At 37.0% G+C, this 19,830-nt stretch overlaps 1 protein-coding gene across 1 annotated transcript in view; it reads left to right on the top strand.

Moving 5' to 3' along the window:
* Nucleotides 1-19,830, top strand: part of PAK1 (p21 (RAC1) activated kinase 1) — a 66,520-nt gene that overhangs the window by 41,968 nt on the left and 4,722 nt on the right. The window contains 5 exon segments of the mRNA XM_015600456.2: nt 3,572-3,620; nt 8,478-8,590; nt 12,826-12,943; nt 16,360-16,459; nt 17,470-17,666. Of these exon segments, the coding sequence (XP_015455942.1) occupies nt 3,572-3,620; nt 8,478-8,590; nt 12,826-12,943; nt 16,360-16,459; nt 17,470-17,666 (577 nt within the window).

Raw genomic sequence — 19,830 nt, 5'->3', positions numbered from 1 at the left:
GGTTTTCCCTTTAAGACCTGAAGATTTTTTTTTTTGGACCTGGAATTCATATATCTAATCATATGTTTATTCAAGGTAGAAGTAATCAAGTACTAACCAGTGGGCCCGAGTAGCTTTCTTAGACTTCTCTAATCATAGAGACATAGTCCCAAAGTGTCCATCCCCCAAGGCTTGGGCATATTTGTCTTTTAAGAATGGTACATCTGGTAGGATGGGGGAGGATGAGTATAGGAAAATAGACATCAGCTTTATGACAGATGACTAGAGGTAGGATGGTCACGCAATAGGGAAATAATTGCCAGTGCGAATAATGCAATCCTTATTTGTTAGCCTATATCTTATGATCACAATTTTTTGGCATGTTTCTAGGGTCCCAACTAAGGAGTGGTGGTTGGGAAGCGGATGACCAAAATTTTTAGCTGTAAGGCAAACCTACAAGTGACTTTTCTTCTTGAATTGACCTGACTTCCCTGGAAAGCATAATCTCAGGGCTTGCCTAGAATGCATTTTTGCAATGCATGGAATTAACTTCTTCAAATTACATCATATGTATCTGACATATGGCATGTCAAGTTACAAATTGTTGCATATCATCACCTACAAATATATAGGGTTTGTGGTTATAGGCATAAAATGAGATTTTTCGTTATTTAGAGTGGACACAATTACTTCCTAGCATTATTCCTCGTATTTCTCTCTCTCCCTCCTACTCTCTTTCTCTATGTATGTGCGAATATGTATACATACATATAGATGTGCATATATATGTATAGTGAGGCTATCTTGGGGATAGGGTAGAAGTAGTATGAGATTTTCTGAGAGCATATATGTTTGAAAAAGCATATTTAACATTTTATGCTTGAAAAAATGAAAAATGTTTTATGATACAAACTGCAAAATAAAATTCACATATCTTCTTGATAGGATAAGTAATTGAAAAACACTGTTTTAAGGGGTCATAGTATCAAAGTGGGAAGAGCATTTTGAGATTATTTTAGATTATTCAGTGTAGTTCTTATAGTTTTTATAGTTTTTTAGTATAGTTTTTTAATGTAAATTTTAATTGAATATGACATACATAATTGTACAGCTTGATGAATTTTCATAAAGTGAACACACCCATGTAACCAGTACAAAGAGTAAGAAACAGAATGTTACAGTTATCCCAGAAGCCCGTATCCTATTTTGTTAAAAATGTCAACCATTCCCCACCTCATTCTGAAAATTTCCCTAGGACCCCTTTCCCCTCACCTCCAATTGCAAATCATAGATCTGATCTTACCCTAGTTACAGATGAAGAGTTTGAGGCCACAGAGTTTAAAGTAACTTGCCAAGGGTGATGGATGGGAGAAGATGAGGAAGCAAGAGCAGGACACTAGTATATATTGAAGACCTATTATATTCTAAGCACTTAGCTAGTGCTTTACAAACTAATTGATTTAAATTCTGTTATGTACTTTTTTTTTTTTTTAATTTGCCTCTCACATTTACTGAGGGGAAGAGATACATTGAAAATATGCTATAGAAATAAGGTCCTTTTTCATCTCAGTAAAGAGAAAGGTAGTTGTAGTTGTAGGTCCTATAAGAGCATCAATTTTGATAATATCTTGTAATTGTTCCTCACAGCTCATTTTGAAGAAGGGACAGAAAAAGATTCATCTGTCTTCCAAATAATGATATCTGTAATTTTTTTTTTCTGCCTTAGGCAGTTGTCAGAGTTGACGCATTTGGATCTTCATGACAGATCTTCAGTCATGAAGGGAGGGAAAGAAGTTCATGAGCACAGTTAAGGACAAATGGGGTAGAAACAGTCATCAGTCGTTAGCACCAAAACCACACTCCTAACCATTTTCTTTCTTACTGTGTTTACTTGGTAATTCAACAATTAATTTATGCCAACAGTATTAAAAAATGAACAGTGTTATCTGTCTGGACTTGGACAAGATATGCATAACAATGGTAAACAGGCCAGAAATTGACATTTTCCTATTTAAGGCTTGATGAAATTGTCACCAGAGATAGTAAACAGAACCAAAATAATTTAGTTGGTCGTGCTTTAGATTTTAAGATTTTGAGCTATTGGAAATGAAGTTTTGAGAATTAACTCTAGCTTCTAGAATAAAGTGGGGCCGTGTAAGGCTTCTAAAAGACAAGATTCTTCCAAGAATGACATTTATATTTAAACGTAAAAACACTATAGATTTTGGGATACCAATCCGATGGACCAGATTCATATGCTGTTGGAGGACTATAGAAAGATCTCTTTACCAGAATGTGTGGCATACAGTAGTGAAAAAGAACCTTGACTCCTCATAATTAAATTCATGTAAGCATAATCATACAGAGGCAGAATGAAATGTTGATGTCCTCACTTGTACCTCTTAAGAAGGTAAATTCTGGGAAGGGCTGATTCACCTAATCTCCACTGGAGATTGGAGGTAGCTCCAATTCCTAAATATCAAAATGATAAGGATCACCAGGCTTCTTTTGTGCAGTGGAAGTACAAGTCTGTTCTGAAATGGTTTATGGCCTTTTGCATCAGTCAGAGGAGAATAATAGTGTCTGTAGCAGGCATAGGCAAATGTCAGGCTAATCATAGATCTAGCTAGTACATCTTGCCAGTGATGCTTGTAGTCAAAGGTGCAGGACGGTGCAATCACAGCAGCAAAAAGTAGAGGTGACAGAAAGGCACAGAACCTCTAAGATTTCCTGTGGCCTTGTGGTGTGAAGCAATGTAAATTCCCTGCCAGGTAGAAGGAAGCAAAGGCCAGACCAGCAAATGCAACCTAATATTTAAGGCTCAGGTTTATGAAATCTTGAGGTTCTTAAAGAAAGGGGGAGTTTCTCCAATTTAAGAAGAATGTCCAGTAGAGAAGCTCTTACAGCCTCATTCACCACATCCTTCTCTCCTGTGCACAAGTCAGAATGGGCTTGCTCAGGGAAGAAGCAGTAGAAGTTGGGCATGCCTCCCCTCTATCAGTTTTATTATGTTGGTAAAAATGCCAACATAATAAAAAGCCCAGGCAAAGCTGGCAGCTAGGCAGGCTTCTTTGCTGTCTTTTGTGTCTACCTTCTTGAGACATTTGGCCCTCAGGATCAGAGACAGCAGAGAGAAATTCTATGATGGATTCTGGTAAGGCCACATCTCCTCTGGTTGGATAAGCCTCTGGAAGGAAGGGAGATGCACTGATCCGCACCCCCAGTTTGCCTCAAAGGCCACCACCACCCCGCTGCCACCTCCCCATCCGCTGTTATGCACTCTTATCTCTTATCTTTACTTTGCAAATGAGGAAAGTGAAGCTCAAAGAATAAATTGCTCAAGATTATATAATTAGTAGGTAATAGGTAGAAATTCTGGGTTGGAACTCAGGTCTTTTGGCTACTAAAGCCTGTATTCTCTTTACCATGTACTGTCTCTCATGTATGAGAAAGTGACCAGGCAGTGGGGAGGATTATTTTTGCTGCTATCATTAACACTCACATTACCAGATTGTTTGTAGAGCTGCATTTGAAAGATATCACTTAATTTATCATCTGTTTTTCCCCCTTCTCTCCTACACCTGTTGTTCAGTGCTTCAGGCACTGTGTACACTGCAATGGATGTGGCTACAGGACAAGAGGTGAGTACCTACCACCAACTATTGCTCTGTCAGCTATACTGTTTTTGTTTTGTTTTGTTTTGTTTTTACTTTTTGGTTTCTTGCTATAGCAAACTAGAACTAAACATAGGAGTCACTGATTTTGGAAAAAGTCACAGTGTCTATCATATGGAGAACAGGTTGGAGAAGATAAAAGTGGAACAGGGGAGTTAAGAGGTTATTGTGTAACTCTGGGTGGGAGGTGATGGTTTGGACCAAGGTGGTAGCATAGTATAAATGGAGAGATGTGGATGGATTTGAGAGGTACTTAGGTAAATTTTGATAGAATTTGGTGATTAACTGAATGTGAGGACAACTCACAAGTGAGTGATATTAGTCAAGGAGAAAGAAAAAAGGTGGAGGTATATGAGTTTGAAGAAATTGAATGCTGCTTGAGAGACCTTCTTGTAGAACTGCCTACTGAACAATTATTTATAAAAGTTTGGTGCTTGAGAGAGAAATCTGATGTAGAAGAGATTTAAACATGTGTCTTGACTCCTAATCTAGTTATTCTCCCATTACTCTGTGTCTAGGATTCCAGTAGACATTGAAGTCCTCATTTGGAGGCACCTCTTTGTTTTTCTTATTTCATTAAGCTGGAAGCACTCGCCTTACTGCCAAGACCCACTCACTGACCCAAAATCTTACCTTTAGCAGAAGGAAGCCATGAAAGGAATGTAGAGTATCCAGGGTTCCCTTGCATTCTACAATTTTGTTGCAAAGCAGGAATGTTGGCAGGTGGATTGTGGATGGAAGCTGCCTGGGGAAGTTCATAATTCAGAGTGCTGGGGCTCAGAGGTTAAGAGAGGTACCTCCTATTCTAATGAAGGTAAGAGTTGGGCTGCTCTGAGGAAGGCTACTAGGACCTGCTCATGTGTTTTTGGTGGTTGAAACCCTCTGGTACACTGGAGAAGTTATGGCTAATAGGGACAGAACATATCTCACTGTGCTCTTGTGAGTCTTTTATGAGAACCTAAGCCAAATATTGCGGCTCCATCAAAAGGAAGTCTACTTTGTAAAAAATCATTCTGATTAAGGATTTATTAATTGTTCTTTGAGGTCAGAATCTAACAACCTAAATGTTTACCTTTAGTGACCTATTTATAACCTTAGGCAACTCATTAGACCTCTGTGAGCCTGAATTTTCTTTATTTATAAAATGTGCATGATAGCATATACCTCACAAAAGTGTTGAAAGAATTCAGTAGAGCAATGCATATGAAAATACATCATAAACTTTAAGAATTACATATTTAGTTTATATATGTACATATTTATTTATTCTACACAACATTCACTGAACTTTTGCTTTATGCTACACCTTATGCTAAGAATAAGAACTATGTGAAAGATTCAGTCCCATGAAGGCACTCAAACATTAAAATCATATATAATGTAAGAGACCTTACTTTCCATTCTGTAATTATAGAAGTCCTGTAGTGCTGACAGGAAGCTGTGTTAAAATAATGGTGAGGAAGGAAGGATGATATCATTGTGCCAATTTAAAACGTGGTGAATTGGAGGCAGAGATAGAAAAGAGGAGGTTATACTGATCCTAAAAAGAACCCCATTAGGTAGGTAATATTTTGTCCTTTTTACTGATGAGAAATTTGAAGCTTAGGGAGTTTAAATAACTTTTGCAGGTTTGTACAATTAGCAAGGACTGGGTTAGAAACTTTTGATTCTAAAACCTAAACCTTTGCTTTCTGGGCTTCAAGGCCACAGCAGAGCTCGGGTTAGGCACTAAGGCTTGTTGTCATGTTTCTGGTCTCTGGGGCCCTACAGCCCTTGATGTGAAGTAGGCTGGTGATAGGCAGTTCCTTGAAGGCCTAGAGGCTGCATGTGTGAGAAGCTCACTATAGGAAACAGAAACTTGACTTCAAGATGTACCTGCCTTGTGGTTGCAAAACTATGAATGGAAATGAGTCCATTAGGGCAGCTAATGCAGTGTGGTCAGGAAGGCCTCATTTCCTGCCCTAGGGTGTATAAATCTTTAGTGGAGCTGGCCAGATGCTCTCAGTCTTTGTGAGTGAGTGCTTATTGGGGTTTATCTAGCGGGTAGACAGAGCTATTGTCTGTCAGATATAGGAAGGTTAGCATATTAGTGCTGGGGAGTTTTCTAGTTACAGATCCAATAATTATTTCAAGTGCATTTTTAGAAGGAATATGTGTAATAGAAAGAATACTGGAAGAGGCTTTGGAGTCATATGGACTTGTGAGCATTGATTATGACCTTGAGTGATTTTCTTTTAAGTCTAAAGTCTTAATTTCTTAAACTGAAAATGCAGATAATGATATTTACTTGGCAGGGTTGTTGTTAGGTTTTATTGAACTAATGTAGGTAGAGCACCAAACGCAGCACCTAGCACACAGTAGGCATTCAGTAAACAGTGGTAGAGGGTGCTTGGTTTTTGCTCTTGTTCCAGCTAATGTTGTTATTCTTGCTCTGTGCCAGGTACTCATGAAATGCAGTTATTACCGTGATTAGCATTTTTCATTGTTGCCTTACTTTATTATTTAAATTTCTTTTTATATGTAACACATTGGCCACTATCTCATTTAGGCCTCAAAATAATCTTGTGAGGAAGGGAATTAGGGTTAATATTATTATCCTCAGTGTATGAAGAGACTGAGGCTTAGAGAGTTTGTGATTGGTGAAGGTCAGTAAGTTGCAGAGTCAGTCCCAGAGGTTAGGTCCTCAGAGTTCAAGTCCAGTTCTTTTTCTGTTACAGGAATGCTATCTGCTGGCCCTAATGGGAGGGATCTGATTAGGTGAAGGACACTTAACCTAGGCCATAGTTAGTAGCTATTGAAAAGGACCTCTAGTGTTCTGCCACTGCCTCTATGTTATTTTCTGCCTACCTCTCTTCTCTTTGTTGCTAGCAGTGACCTCTGTGAGGTTCATAAGCATCGTTTTATCCTCCAGGATGACCTAGGGAACTCCAAAGGAACTCCTTTGGCTCCAGATCTTAACATGTGTCATAAGGGCTTGCTATACTTAATGTAATGTCTTTAGATCAATGTGTTGCCCTTTAGCCATTAGAAAAAGCTAATCATCAACAGTTAATAGAAAGCTACAACCAGACCAGAAGCCTAACCTGATAGGAGACCCCACTCCAAAGCAATTTTTTCTCACTTGGGGTAGGGGAATGGATGTGGTCAAAATGTTTAAAAGAATCATTTCTAATTGATTAACTAGATCTCTGAAGAAAACTGTCTGGACTTAACTTGAAGAAATAATAGAGCCAGGGCTTTTTTCCCATAAAAATTTGAATTATTCATCCTTTACAGTTCTTGCTACTTCTGGAGAGACTAAGTTGTTCTATTAAGTGGACATGTTCTTGTCTGTTAAGCAGAAAAAGAGAAAATGTCTCTATGGAATAAATGTTCATCAAACAATTTAAAGTCTACTCCAACGGTTAGAATCGCCTATTGCTAATGCATTTTGTGGTTTAAAAATAAAGTACTTATCAGCTCATTGAATTCTCTCTTTCCTTCTTCATTTCCACAAACATTTGTTGAGCACCCACTGTGTGTCAGGCCCTGTGCTTGACACCAGGGGATTCAGAGCTTTCAAATGAACTCAAGCTTCTAGACATACATACCCTAACTAATCATCATGCAAGGCAAAATGTGGTAAGTTTCATACAAGAAGTATAAGTATGATCTTATGGGGGCATTAAAGAAGGGAAAAGGCTATCTTATTTGAAGAATGAAGTTTATTTTAGCCTGACATAAAGTATAAGGAGCTTTTTGAATATGTGAAAATGATGCCAGATGTTCCAAATGGAGAGACGCTCAGATCATGGCGTACATGAAGGAATACAGTGGGAAGTAAGATGTGGTCAGATCATGAGAACTTTGAATGTTGTACTGAGGAACATCTCTAGGCAAACAGGAACTATCTATGATTTTTAGCACGGGGAAGTGTTATTAAATTTGTACTATGAGGGAAGATTAATCTGATCATGTGTGCAGGATAAATTGGAATCACTTTTGAAGGTTCTTATCTAACTAACTGAGTAGCTATGAATGCAAGTCACATATCCTGAATCACAATTTCTTTATCTGTCAAAAGGGCTCAGTAGTAATGCTTAACTCAGGCTATCTCTGAGGATTAAATGAAATAAACTTGAGAATATCTTACATAGTACTTGACACACAGAAGAAATGGATGCAAAAGTGCCCTGGAAACTAACATATACCTTATATTTGTGTTATGTGGAAATTCATTTATTTCTATAGACAAAAATCCTACCAAGATCTTTTTTATATATAAATATTATAAGGGAATCTTATTCCCTTTTTCTCTTCTCTCTTAACCTGGTCAACTCTGATTTATCATTCCATACCAAGTTCAAAAAGTCATCTCTACCTTTATGAAGCCTCTCTACATTGCCAGTTAAAAGAGTTCTTCCCCTAATTTGTGTTTCTGTAGCACTTCATATAGACTTTTGTTATAGCATACCTCTTTTATATTGTGATTTTTTAAAAGTATTTTTCTAATATATTTTATTTAGTAGCAAGTTTGGTTCTCAAACTTTGGTGCACATCAGGATCATCTGGAGAGTTTATTAAAACAGAGAGTTTCTGATTCAGTAGGTCTGGGTTCGGCTTAAAATTTTCATTTCTAACAAGTTCCCAGATGATGTTGATAGTGCTTGTCTGGAGACCTCACATTGAGTACCACTGGTCTATGATAATAAATTTTGAATTCCTCAAGGGTAAGACTGTATCTTATTCACCTCTGTCTCCTTAGTATTTAAGTTCTGGTGCTTAGTAGATGCTCAATAAATGTCGAGTGACTCTGGTTGCATATTGAATGTACTTTGATTTCAGGTGGCCATTAAGCAGATGAACCTTCAGCAGCAGCCGAAGAAAGAGCTGATTATTAATGAGATCCTGGTCATGAGGGAAAATAAGAACCCAAATATTGTGAACTATTTGGACAGGTATGGAGTGATAGGTCTTATCAGAGAGACAGGGCCTTTGGGACTGATGGGTGGCGAAGCTGTCAAAGAAGTCAACACCAGCGCTCAGAACTGCCTGCATTTAAGAATCTTCTATGATGCTTAGCTCTCTGCCTCTGACCCTGCATACTGCTGGACACCTTTGATTGCTGCACAATCTTTCTGGATTAGGCTGATCCTACCACTTAGTAGCTTCTAACAGCTGATCTTCGTACTGTTTGTTTTGCCTCAAGGAAACCCTTCAGCCCATCTGCCTGAGTCAGATACACAGGTTTTTAAATCATTCTGCATCCAAAATCTTTCTTCCTCCTGTTTACCCTCCTAAATTACTTCTAGTTTGTATTCTCCAACAATGTGACATTCAGTATTTTAATTTAAGATTTGACCAAAGTATAGAGAGAATGGGACTTCTTTGTTCTAAACTTCTCATTCATTCTGATTTCATTCATTGTTTTTTTTTCTTTTCTTTTTTCAGGAGACCTGTTTCATTGTTGACCCCTAGTAAATTTGTAGTCAGTTAAAATCTCTGATCCTTTTTTATTTTTTTACATGAGTTTGCCTTAAAATGGTATAGTGGGACTTTATAGTTGTTTTCATTAAATCCCATATTGATTATTTCAACCCATTGTTCCAGCCCATCACAATTCTGTTATTCAGCATAATAATGGTGGTCGTAGCTAGCATTTGCGTTATGCTTTACTTTGTATTAAGTGCTTTCGTGAACAGTATCTCATTCTGAAGTAAGGTTTATTATTTATATTGAACAGATAAAGAAACTGAGGTTGATAGAAGTTAATAAATAGTCCAAGACCAGTAAGCCAGTAAGGAGCAAAGGAGGGTTTTGGATTCAACTCTTCCTAGCACCAACATCCATGCCCTTTCCATCATATCATGTTTTCTCCAATATCTAAAAAAGAAAGCTTCTTGACCAGGTTTCAGAGACATCCCAGGGAGAAGTGATATTGGACTAAGTTTTGGACTCTAATTCCTTTACTACTTATATTGCATTGCCAACTAGATTTCGTTTCTGCCAGATTTCTTGTTCTGCATCCAAAACATTGGTAAGCTTCAGTTTCTTTAAAGAGGAAAGGAGTTTTGACTTTGACCTTCCCAACACTGGTGTTGATAGCTGTAGGAAAAAATAAAAGCCTTCTCCTTTTGGGTGTTGATTGTCTGTGATGTGGGTCATGACTGACTCTGAGGAATCCTCAGAAATTTATTACCATCTCTTTTAAGAACTTATTATACAGAGAATATAGCTTGGACAAACTACTGAAGGCTATAAGGGTACCAGATTTATATCTATAAGGGACTCGGGATAAGGAAAAATGAAAGCTTGGACTATTTATTAACTTCTATCTGTGGCTTAGCTCATAAAATAATGAGTTCTTCATCACTGGGTTTCAAAACAGTAAAATGCATGACCATGTTGTTGAAAGAATTTGTATTCTGGGAGTGGAATTAGAAGATTTATAAATTTTTATATTGATTATGCCTTTGCTAGTATATTCAGAAGCTTAAACTATGGAATCAGAAGTAAATAAAGCTCAGTCCCTGCCCTCAAATAGCTCCTAGTCTGCTGTAGAAAAAAAGGATGTGAGAGCTCTTGTGGGAAGACAGAGTGGGTGGTCTTAACCTGAGCATTCAGTGAAGGCATTGCAGTTGAGAGTCTGTGGGTTTGTGAGTTGTCCCAGAGGAGAACTCCATCCATTTGTTTTTCTCTGAATACATGGTGCTCTGAGGCTTTACCTGGAGATGTGGTTTTTGAAGATACTTTGGCACAGTGTGTAGCCATAAAGTGTGTGAGACAACCTGCATATGGACTTGTATTTCTTAGCTCTGGCAGTGACATATTCTATTCAGGTAAATGGGGTTTGCTTTGTCAGTGTCCAGAGATAGTCTCTTGGACCCTCATATTTCTTCTTTGCATCAGTCCAAGTTGACAGATGTCTTGATGTGTTGATTGAGAGGCCATAAATGTGGGTTTGTTTTTTATTTTGGTCAGGGAAGAAATAGGCTTATGCCAGAGAAGGGCTTTTTATCTAGTCCTGAATTTTCTTTTGGTCCAAGTCTCCATAATCTTTTCCCTCCAAGGAGATTTTGAAAAAGATTTTAATTAAAATATAGCTAAATACAATATTGTATTAGTTACAGGTATATGCCATAGTTATTCAACATTTATATACCTAAAGAAGTGATCACTGTGATATGTCCCCCAACTATCTGACACCTTACAACACTATTACAGTATTATTGACTATATTTCCTATGCTGTACGCCTCATCCTTGCGACTTACTTGTTTAATACCTGGAAATTTGAACTTCTTATTATCCTCTACCTTTTCCCTCCCTTTTCTGATTTTTCAATTACAGTTGACATTCAATATTATTTTATTAGTTTCAGGTATACAGTATAGTGGTTAGACATTTATATAATTTATGAAGTGATCCCCCTGACTAGTCTGGTACCCATTTGACACTATACATAGTTATTACCATATTATTGACTATATTCCCTATGCTTTACTTTATATCCCCAAATGCTACCAATTTGTATTTCTTAATCCCTTTACCTTTTTCACCCTCCCTAAACCTCTTCCCATGTGGTAACCATCAGCCTGTTTCCTGCATCTATGATTCTGTTTCTGTTTCGTTTCTTTGTTTATTTTGTTCTTTAGATATAAGTGAGATCATGTGGTATTTGTCTTTCTCTGTCTGACTTATTTCACTTAGCATAATACCTTCCAGGTCCATCCATGCTGTCATATATGGTAAGATTTCATTCTTTTTTTTTTTTTTTATGGCTGAGTAATAATCCATTGTGTATATGCACCATAATTTATCCAGTTGTCTGTTGATGGGCATTTAGGTTGCTTCCATATCTTGGCTATTGTAAATAATGCTGCAGTGAACATAGGGGTGCATATATCTTTTCAAGTTAGTGTTTTGGTTTTCTTTAAATACCCAGAAGTGGAATTGCTGTGTCATATGGTAGTTCTATTTTTAATCTTTTGAGGAACCTCTATACTGGTTTCCATAGTGGCTGCAAAAGAGACTCTTAAAGAAAGAATTAATTTGTCATATTTTTTTTGTGTGGAAATTTTAAAAAGTACAAGACTTTTAATTGTGTAGAATACAGAATTTTGTGGAGGGAGTACCAGATTTATAGTCAAGAGAATAAGACCCAAATCTTACCCTTTCTTGAGACCATTTGTGTTTTTCTATCTACCCTGCAGTAGTCCCAATATCAGGATGAATATAAGGTGCCATACCACACAGCTCATAGCTTCTTTGTTTAAAGTAGCAGAAGAGTCTAAAAGGCTCTGGGCTATCCTTGTTTTTATTTGTCTTATCTTTTATTTGTTTATAGCTGAGGATACTAACCAGAAATGCTAAGTGACCTATTTATCATATAACAGACTGAGTAATCAATCCCTGAGTGAAACTATTTGTTCTAACTCATGTCAGCCCCATAATCTCTTTAGGGATGTAATACTAAATGACAGCCCTTGGCTTTACACAAGAGGTTTTGGCACCCCTTGCTGGATTCATTCCATTCGTAGAATCAGAGACACTCAAAATGGAGATTATTGTCAGCATATTGACTATGCGTATAACACTTTACAACTTTTAAATAGCTTTTAGAATCATTATTTAATATTTATAGTTATCTTTTATTTTACTCATTGATTTATTTAGTAAATATTGGCACTTACTGTTCTGGGCTCTGATAGAGTCTTGAACTAGACCCAGTAATTGGTCTTATGGATCTCAGTAGAACTCTCAGGGAGGTTTAGTAACTTTCTCTAACATTGGTAACATAGACTCCAAATCCCATCTTTGTCAAATGGTTGGGTGTTCTCTGCTTTGATGATTCTAGAGGTGTAGGAATCATCCCTAATTTTAGGAAGCATTACTTTGTATTGTGATGTAATATAACTTTATATTTCATATCTTCACCCTAGAGATCTTTAGTTCTGCCTTTTGGGAGTTCACAGAGAAGTCTGTTTCATTTTCTCCAGGTGAATCCTTAAGAGATATCAAGTTAGTAATTCTGTCCCCCAGATTCTGCTTTTACCCAGAAAAAAGAACCCTAGACTCTTCCAATGCTAATGGAAATGTAGGTTCATTCTGTGTTATGCTTAGTGTTTGAAATCCAGTGCTGTGGCTCATGTACGCTTCTCCTTTGTACTCAACCTTTGTCTGTACTCCTACAGTTACCTTGTGGGAGATGAGCTGTGGGTTGTCATGGAATACTTGGCTGGAGGCTCTTTGACAGATGTGGTGACGGAAACCTGTATGGATGAAGGCCAGATTGCAGCTGTGTGCCGTGAGGTAAGATCAATGGCCAACCAGCCTTGAGCAGGAAATGGCCTTCACATCCATGTCTGTCAAAGTTCTATAAGATGAGATCTCAGCCTGGGCACTGTGGAGATGAGAGAAATTAGTTAGACTCTCCCATCATTCTCTTATTATACCTGTTTTGAAATTTCTATCACCATGATTTTTTCTTTAAAGATAACTTTATTCTGATTATAAAATCATATATCCATTGTAGAAAAATTAAAAAGTACCAAATATATATATAAAGTCACTCATAATTCCAGCCCTTAAAGATAACTGCTGTCAACACTTTGTAATATTTTTCTTCATCTTTTATATGGATATACATTTTAATTATATATTTTATGTTCCTGCTTTCTTCATATGCTATGAAGTTTCCTATGAAGAAGAGGAGGAAGGTAGTGAAAGTAGTAGTACTATTTAAGAGTCATCAAGGAAGGTTTCGCATAGATTTGTATAAAGATTTGAATGATACAAAAAAGCAAGAGAAGCAAAAATCTAGGGTGAAATACTTCCAGGCAAAAGGAATAGAAAACAAAGCTTAAATAGGTACTTTCCTTTTTTCTCATTGCTATTGAATGTCTAAGGTCTGTAACATGCTGGTATAAGAAGGGGAAAAAACCCTCCACAAGAGTTATATGAGAAGCAATATCCTCAGAGGATAGCCATGTTTTCTTTAGAGCAAGAGAATGAAAAGAATATTCAGAGAAGTTAAGGATATTGGATGTTTTGCTAATATGAGACTGGAACTTTCTGATAGCCCAGTCATAGAAAGATTTGGGAATTGGGGAAAGAGAGATTACTTTAGGTTCAGAGTTTTTTTAGGGATGAGTCTCACAGTATGATTGGGGTTTGATGGTGCAAGATCTGGAGGCATACAGATGAAATTATATAGTTGTGTACTTAGACTTAATCAGTATTAAAAATCATAAAATCCATATGAAATCAATACTGTCCTAGAAAATCTGATCACTTTTGCATTAAATACTCTGGGGTCTGGAATAGGCACAGTAGGTTAATAGAATTAATACAAGCTTGGGATTCTTAGACAATCTGACTTTTATTTTTTTCCGTACCACTAATGAAGTGTTTCTCAACTTTTTTTTCATTATCTTTTCCCATCCCCAAAGATATTTTGAAGACTTTTTTTCTCTAATTATATTCTCCCCATGAAATTTTAATACTATAGATTAACTATACTGTATATCTGTTCATGTACTGTGGCCTTCTGGAAAGCCACAAACCATCATAATATCTAAGATATTTTTCACACTCTGGGAACTGACTTTTACTGGTTGAGCATACATGCATGTATACTTGGGGAAATCAATTTGCCTCAAATTATTTATCTTTATAATGGGAATTTCAGCGCTCACACTGTATATACCTTAGGGGTGCTATACGGATCAAAAAGCATTTTAAAGAAATTTTAAATGTTACATAAATACGTGGCATTACCATTATCCTTAAATTCTGGTAGAGATCTTCCCCTTTTGTAAGGGTATCTTTATTGAGATATAATTCATATACCATATGATTTACCCATTTAACGTACAGACAGTTCCTGACTTAATGATGGCCCTATTTATGATGTTTTGACTTTATGATAATACGAAAGCAGTATGCATTCAGTAGAAACCATAATTTGAATTTCAAATTTCAATTCACCCAAAGTTTATAATTTCATTGTTTTTAGTATATTGAGTTGTACAATCACCACCACAATCAATTTTAGAATCTTTTTATCACCCTCAGAAAGAAACTCCATAGCCATTAGCAGCCACTCCCCACATACCTCTCTTTCTGACCATCTACCTATGCAATCACTAATCTATATGTCTCTATAGATTTGCTTCTTTTGGACATTTCATATAAATGGAATCATATGATATTTGCTTGTTTGTGACTGGCTTTTTTTGCTTAGCGTAATAGTTTGAAGATTTATCCTTGTTATAGCATATAGCAGTAGTTTATTTCTCTTATTAGCAAATCAGATTCCATTTATCTCTTCATTAATTGATGGATATTTGGGTTATTTCTATTTTTAGGCTATTATGATTAATGCTGTGAACATTCATGTATGAGTTTTTGGTTTAGATGTATGTTTTCATTTCTCTTGGAGTGGAACTTCTAATCATATAGCAACTCTAGGATTAACATTTTGAGAAAAGGACAAACTGTTTTCCAAAGCAGCTGTACCATTTTGTATTTCTGTTAGTGTATGAGGGTTCCAGTTTTTCAAAATCATCCTTTTTGATCATATTTTTTGACATCCAGGGGCCAGGGTCTCCAGCCTCCTAAGGAAAGCAACTCTTATAGATAAGAGCTTCTTCTGGGTATTGGTTCGTTCTTAATTTAACTATTTGTATATATATTTTTTGAAATATATTTTTTGAGAACATGTAAATAGTATATTCTAATTGGTTTGCATCTTTAGTATTTTTCAGTTGGTAGAAGCTTCTAAAATTTTAGCTTTGGGTTCTGGATTTAAACTAGTAGATTTAGTAGCAAACCTGAGGTTATCTTTTCTTATCCCTACATTTTACAGATGGGAAAACAATAACCCAGAGAGAATAAATGATTTGTCTAGAATGATTTTGTCTGTCAGGCAGTGGCAGAACTAGGCACTTTCATTGTTCCATTCAGTCTCTGTGTTACTCATTTTGCTGCTAAGTATAGGTGTTTTCCAAGGTTCGTTCTTTCTCTTATTTTCTATAACATTTGCTAGTTCCAAGCACTTATATAACTTAAAAAAATAAATCACCTCTTCAAAAATGAGTGGTAAATATTTATCTCAAGTCCAGGCCTCTGTCAAGAACTTTAAGACTCACATGTTCAGTAGCTTAGTGGACATTTGTCTGTAAATGTTCACAAGTATATAAAATTAAGCATTCCCTAAACAGTATAAATTATCTCCTCACCAAAATAAAATTATCCTTCTAACTTCACTGCTTCTGATAGCACTTTCATGTGCCTAGTTTCCCAAATATGACTCTTACTTGTCACTTTCCCCTAGTTTTAATATTATAGAATCCTTTCCATTCTTCCAAAGTAGTTTTTCTTGGGACTCAGGTTCTTTGACAAGTATCTAATGATCTATAAAAGACTCCAAAATATATTGGAGGAACGCATGTACTTAAAACTGTTATAAGGTATATTATAATGAAGTATAAGAAATAAGATATAAGAAAGGTATAAGGCAGTGTGGAGTGTTGAAAGAATGCTTAGCCTGGAGACAGAAGACTAGAGTCTAGACCTATCTGTGCCACTGATTTGGAGCAAGTCATTTTACTCATTGGAGCCTCACTTTCTTTATCATAGAATGAGGAGGTTGGATTAGTTTATCTTCTATTAGTCTTCGTATTATATGTCATTTGTTTCTACCTCTGCCCACACCACTTCAACAGTGCCTACAGGCTTTGGAGTTCCTGCATTCCAACCAGGTCATTCACAGAGACATCAAGAGCGACAACATCCTGTTGGGAATGGATGGCTCTGTCAAGCTAAGTGAGTAGGAGTGAGAATACTCTCTACCCTGTGGGACCCTGTCTCCTGTGGGATGGTATTCATATAATAGTATCTAGAGGACTCACTAGAGAGTGTTTGTTTGTTTCCTGAGATATGTGGGATCTTTATATTACTCAGCATTATTTAGGGTGTCTTTTTTTTTCATTAATTTATACATTCAGCCAAAAAAATTTACTGAAGGCCCACTGCGTGCTAGGTCTTCTGATGGGCACTGAGGATACTTTTGCCTGTCTTCAAGTAGTTCTCAGTCTAATATACTAGACATGAAATACATAATTACAAAAAAGAATTTAGTGTAATTTCTGTCATTCAGTCTTTTATTCAGCATTCTTTTATTAAATGTCTATTACGTGCCTCTGGGAATAAAAAAGTGAATAAGAAGACATAGTCCTTACTATCAAAGGCTTCATAATTTCAATAAACATAATTGCAATATAATATAAATGAGCTGCAGGCAGAACATTTTGTTCAAAACTGTAGGGACCAGTGTCATAGGTGGATTGGCAGTTTATGGGAAGACTGTCAGCACTCTTTATCCTGAGCACAGCATGAGGAACTGATAAAAGCAGGGCCACACCTCATTTTAGGTGATTAGTGTTTAAGCCTGGAACTCATGCCTGGGAAATAAAGCAAGGACCTAGTTGCCAGATTTTGGGGTATGAGAATGGTTTACAAGAAGAAAGAAGAATTGGGACAAGTAATCAATGGGCAGCTTGGACTTTAATGACTAATCCTTCTGGCTTGAAGAGGGATAAGAGACCAGAGGTGATATTTCTTACATTCCTTTTACTTCTCTTCATGGTTGATCAGGGGCAGACCAAGCGCTGGACATGAAGGTGGCAGTTATGCAACTCCAGCTTTGGAGAGACAGGGATTGCAGCAGGTGGGAGTGAGACAGAGCTTGACACCTAGGGTAGGCACACAGTCAGTACTCATGGAAGGAGTCCCATAAATATAAATCTTTTCCTTCTTCTCTTTACTTTTTCTAGCTGATTTTGGATTCTGTGCACAGATCACCCCAGAGCAGAGCAAACGGAGCACCATGGTGGGAACCCCATACTGGATGGCGCCAGAGGTTGTGACGCGGAAGGCCTATGGGCCCAAGGTTGATATCTGGTCCCTGGGCATCATGGCCATCGAAATGATTGAAGGGGAGCCCCCATACCTCAATGAAAACCCTCTGAGAGTGAGTGTTACTAGTCCAATTTCAAGATGTTTGGGCTGTTGTTGATAGTCCCAGGGAATGGTACTCAGGCTGTTCTCTGTGGCTTTCAACCAGGATCTCTCTTTTCTGGATAAAACTAGGCACTGCTGAATTTAAGTATAAATTTCCAAAGAAAAGGAATATTAAGTCATGCATTCATTTATAACATTCAACAATTGAGTTCCTATCATGTGTAAGAAACTATTCTAGTGATAGTAGAACAAATTAATATATTGCGACAGAAGGTAAATGCTATGAAGAAGAGGAGTTTAAGAGAGTAATTGGGGAAAGAGGGAGAAGCATGCTATTTTATTTAGGGCAGGGAAGTCCTCTCTTATAAGTTATTTGTATGAAAACCTGAAGAACATAAAGGAGGAAGCCATGAGATTAACCCAAGAGTTTTCTAGGAATCAAATGTACTGAGCACTTGATTTGAGGACATGCTTGTTGTGTGCAAGGAAAACCAAGGAGGCCAGAATCTCTGAAGTGAGTGAGCAGGGTGGAGAATGGTAGACGAGGTCACAGAAATAGCAGGGAGCCAGATCAGCTAAGACCTTGTGGCCATTATGAGAACTTGCAAGAGATTGGAAGTCATTGAATTTTTGAGCTGAGGCGTAACATAATCTGATTTATGTTGTAAAAGAATCATTTTGGCTGCTTTTATGGAAAATAGACTATGAGATAACTGTTGTAATCATTGAGATAAGAGTGATGGCTTGCAATATATTGGTAGGAATAGAAGTAAAGAGTGCTTGGACTCAGGAAATATCTTAAACTGGGCCCAAGGTTGATATCTGGTCCCTGGGCATCATGGCCATCACTGACAAGATGAATTAGATTTCAGAGAAAGAGAAATCAACAATAAGTACAAGATTTTGGAACTCAATCACAGAAAAAAATTGAGTCACCGTTTACTGAGAAGGTTGAAGAGCAGGTAAAGTGGGATGATAGTTGGTTTCGAATGTATTAATTTGAAATGTTTATTTAAACATTCAGGTGTAGATATTGAGTAGAGTTGGGCATGAGTCCAGAATTCAAGGGTAAGAGGTCAGGACTATATATATAAATTTATTGGTAAGTAGCATATAGATGGCTTATTTAAAAATAAGAACTAAGTTATAGATGGGGTCCCTCATCTAGGGAGTGAGGTGTGAGTACTGAGCCCTCAGGTAATCTTATATTTACGGGTTGGAGAAACTAGCAATGCAGACCAAAGAGTTGCCTTCTGAGTAGGCGGAGAACTGAGAAATGCATGTCTTGCAGGCCAAGAGAACAGTGTTTTGAGGATGATGTATCACATGTGATTGATAGGTTGTGTATTATAAGACTGAGAAATATCAGATTTGCCAAGGTCAAGGTTATTAATGACCTCGATAATCAGTATCAGTAGAGTAATAGGAATAAAAGCCTAATTAGAGTAAATTCACAAGAGCAGGTGAAGTTGAGATGGCATGTATGAACAGCTACTTTTTAAGGAGTTTTACCATTAAGAGAACAGAGAAATAGCAATATCGTGAAGTGGAGTTGAGGGAGGGTTGTTTTTTTTTAAGGTATTGTAGTATATTTGTGTGCTCTTGGGAATGACCTAGTGGAGAGGAAGAAAATGGTCACATGTAGGAGTGACATTCTTAAATAGATGAGATGAGTTGGATCAAGTACTGAAGTAAAGAGCGTTATTTTAGTGTATGGACAGTTTATCCATTGTAATAGGAGAGGGAAAGCAGAGTATGTAAATACAGATGCAAGTCAGTTGGTAATTTTGGTCATGGGTAAATGTGAAAGTTATTCTGATTGGTTTTATTTTTTTCATTTATTCCAATCTCCCATCCATGCAGGAATCCCGTGTGTTGTTGCTGATAGGTGGCCATCTAATCTTATTTGGATACCTCTTATTGGAAAGCACGTCAGTGTACCAAACTGAAACTACCTTTTGTAGTTTCTACTCTTTGGTCCCAGTTTTGCTCTCTGAATCCACATACTACTCATCTTTCCCTTAGTTTAGCATGGCCTTGAAAATGATGATCAGTAGGGAGTGATGGAAATAAGACTGGGATTTGAGTCAGAGGACATGAGCGCTTATGAACAGCGTGATGCCAGGTATATCTTTTTATGTTTCTGGACTTTATCTGTGAAATGGAGATGACGA

The sequence above is a fragment of the Pteropus alecto genome, unplaced genomic scaffold, assembly GCF_000325575.1.
Source record: "Pteropus alecto unplaced genomic scaffold, ASM32557v1 scaffold7, whole genome shotgun sequence".
NCBI lineage: Eukaryota > Metazoa > Chordata > Mammalia > Chiroptera > Pteropodidae > Pteropus > Pteropus alecto.
Note: the sequence above shows the minus strand (reverse complement) of the source record. Positions and strands in the feature narration are given on the sequence as shown.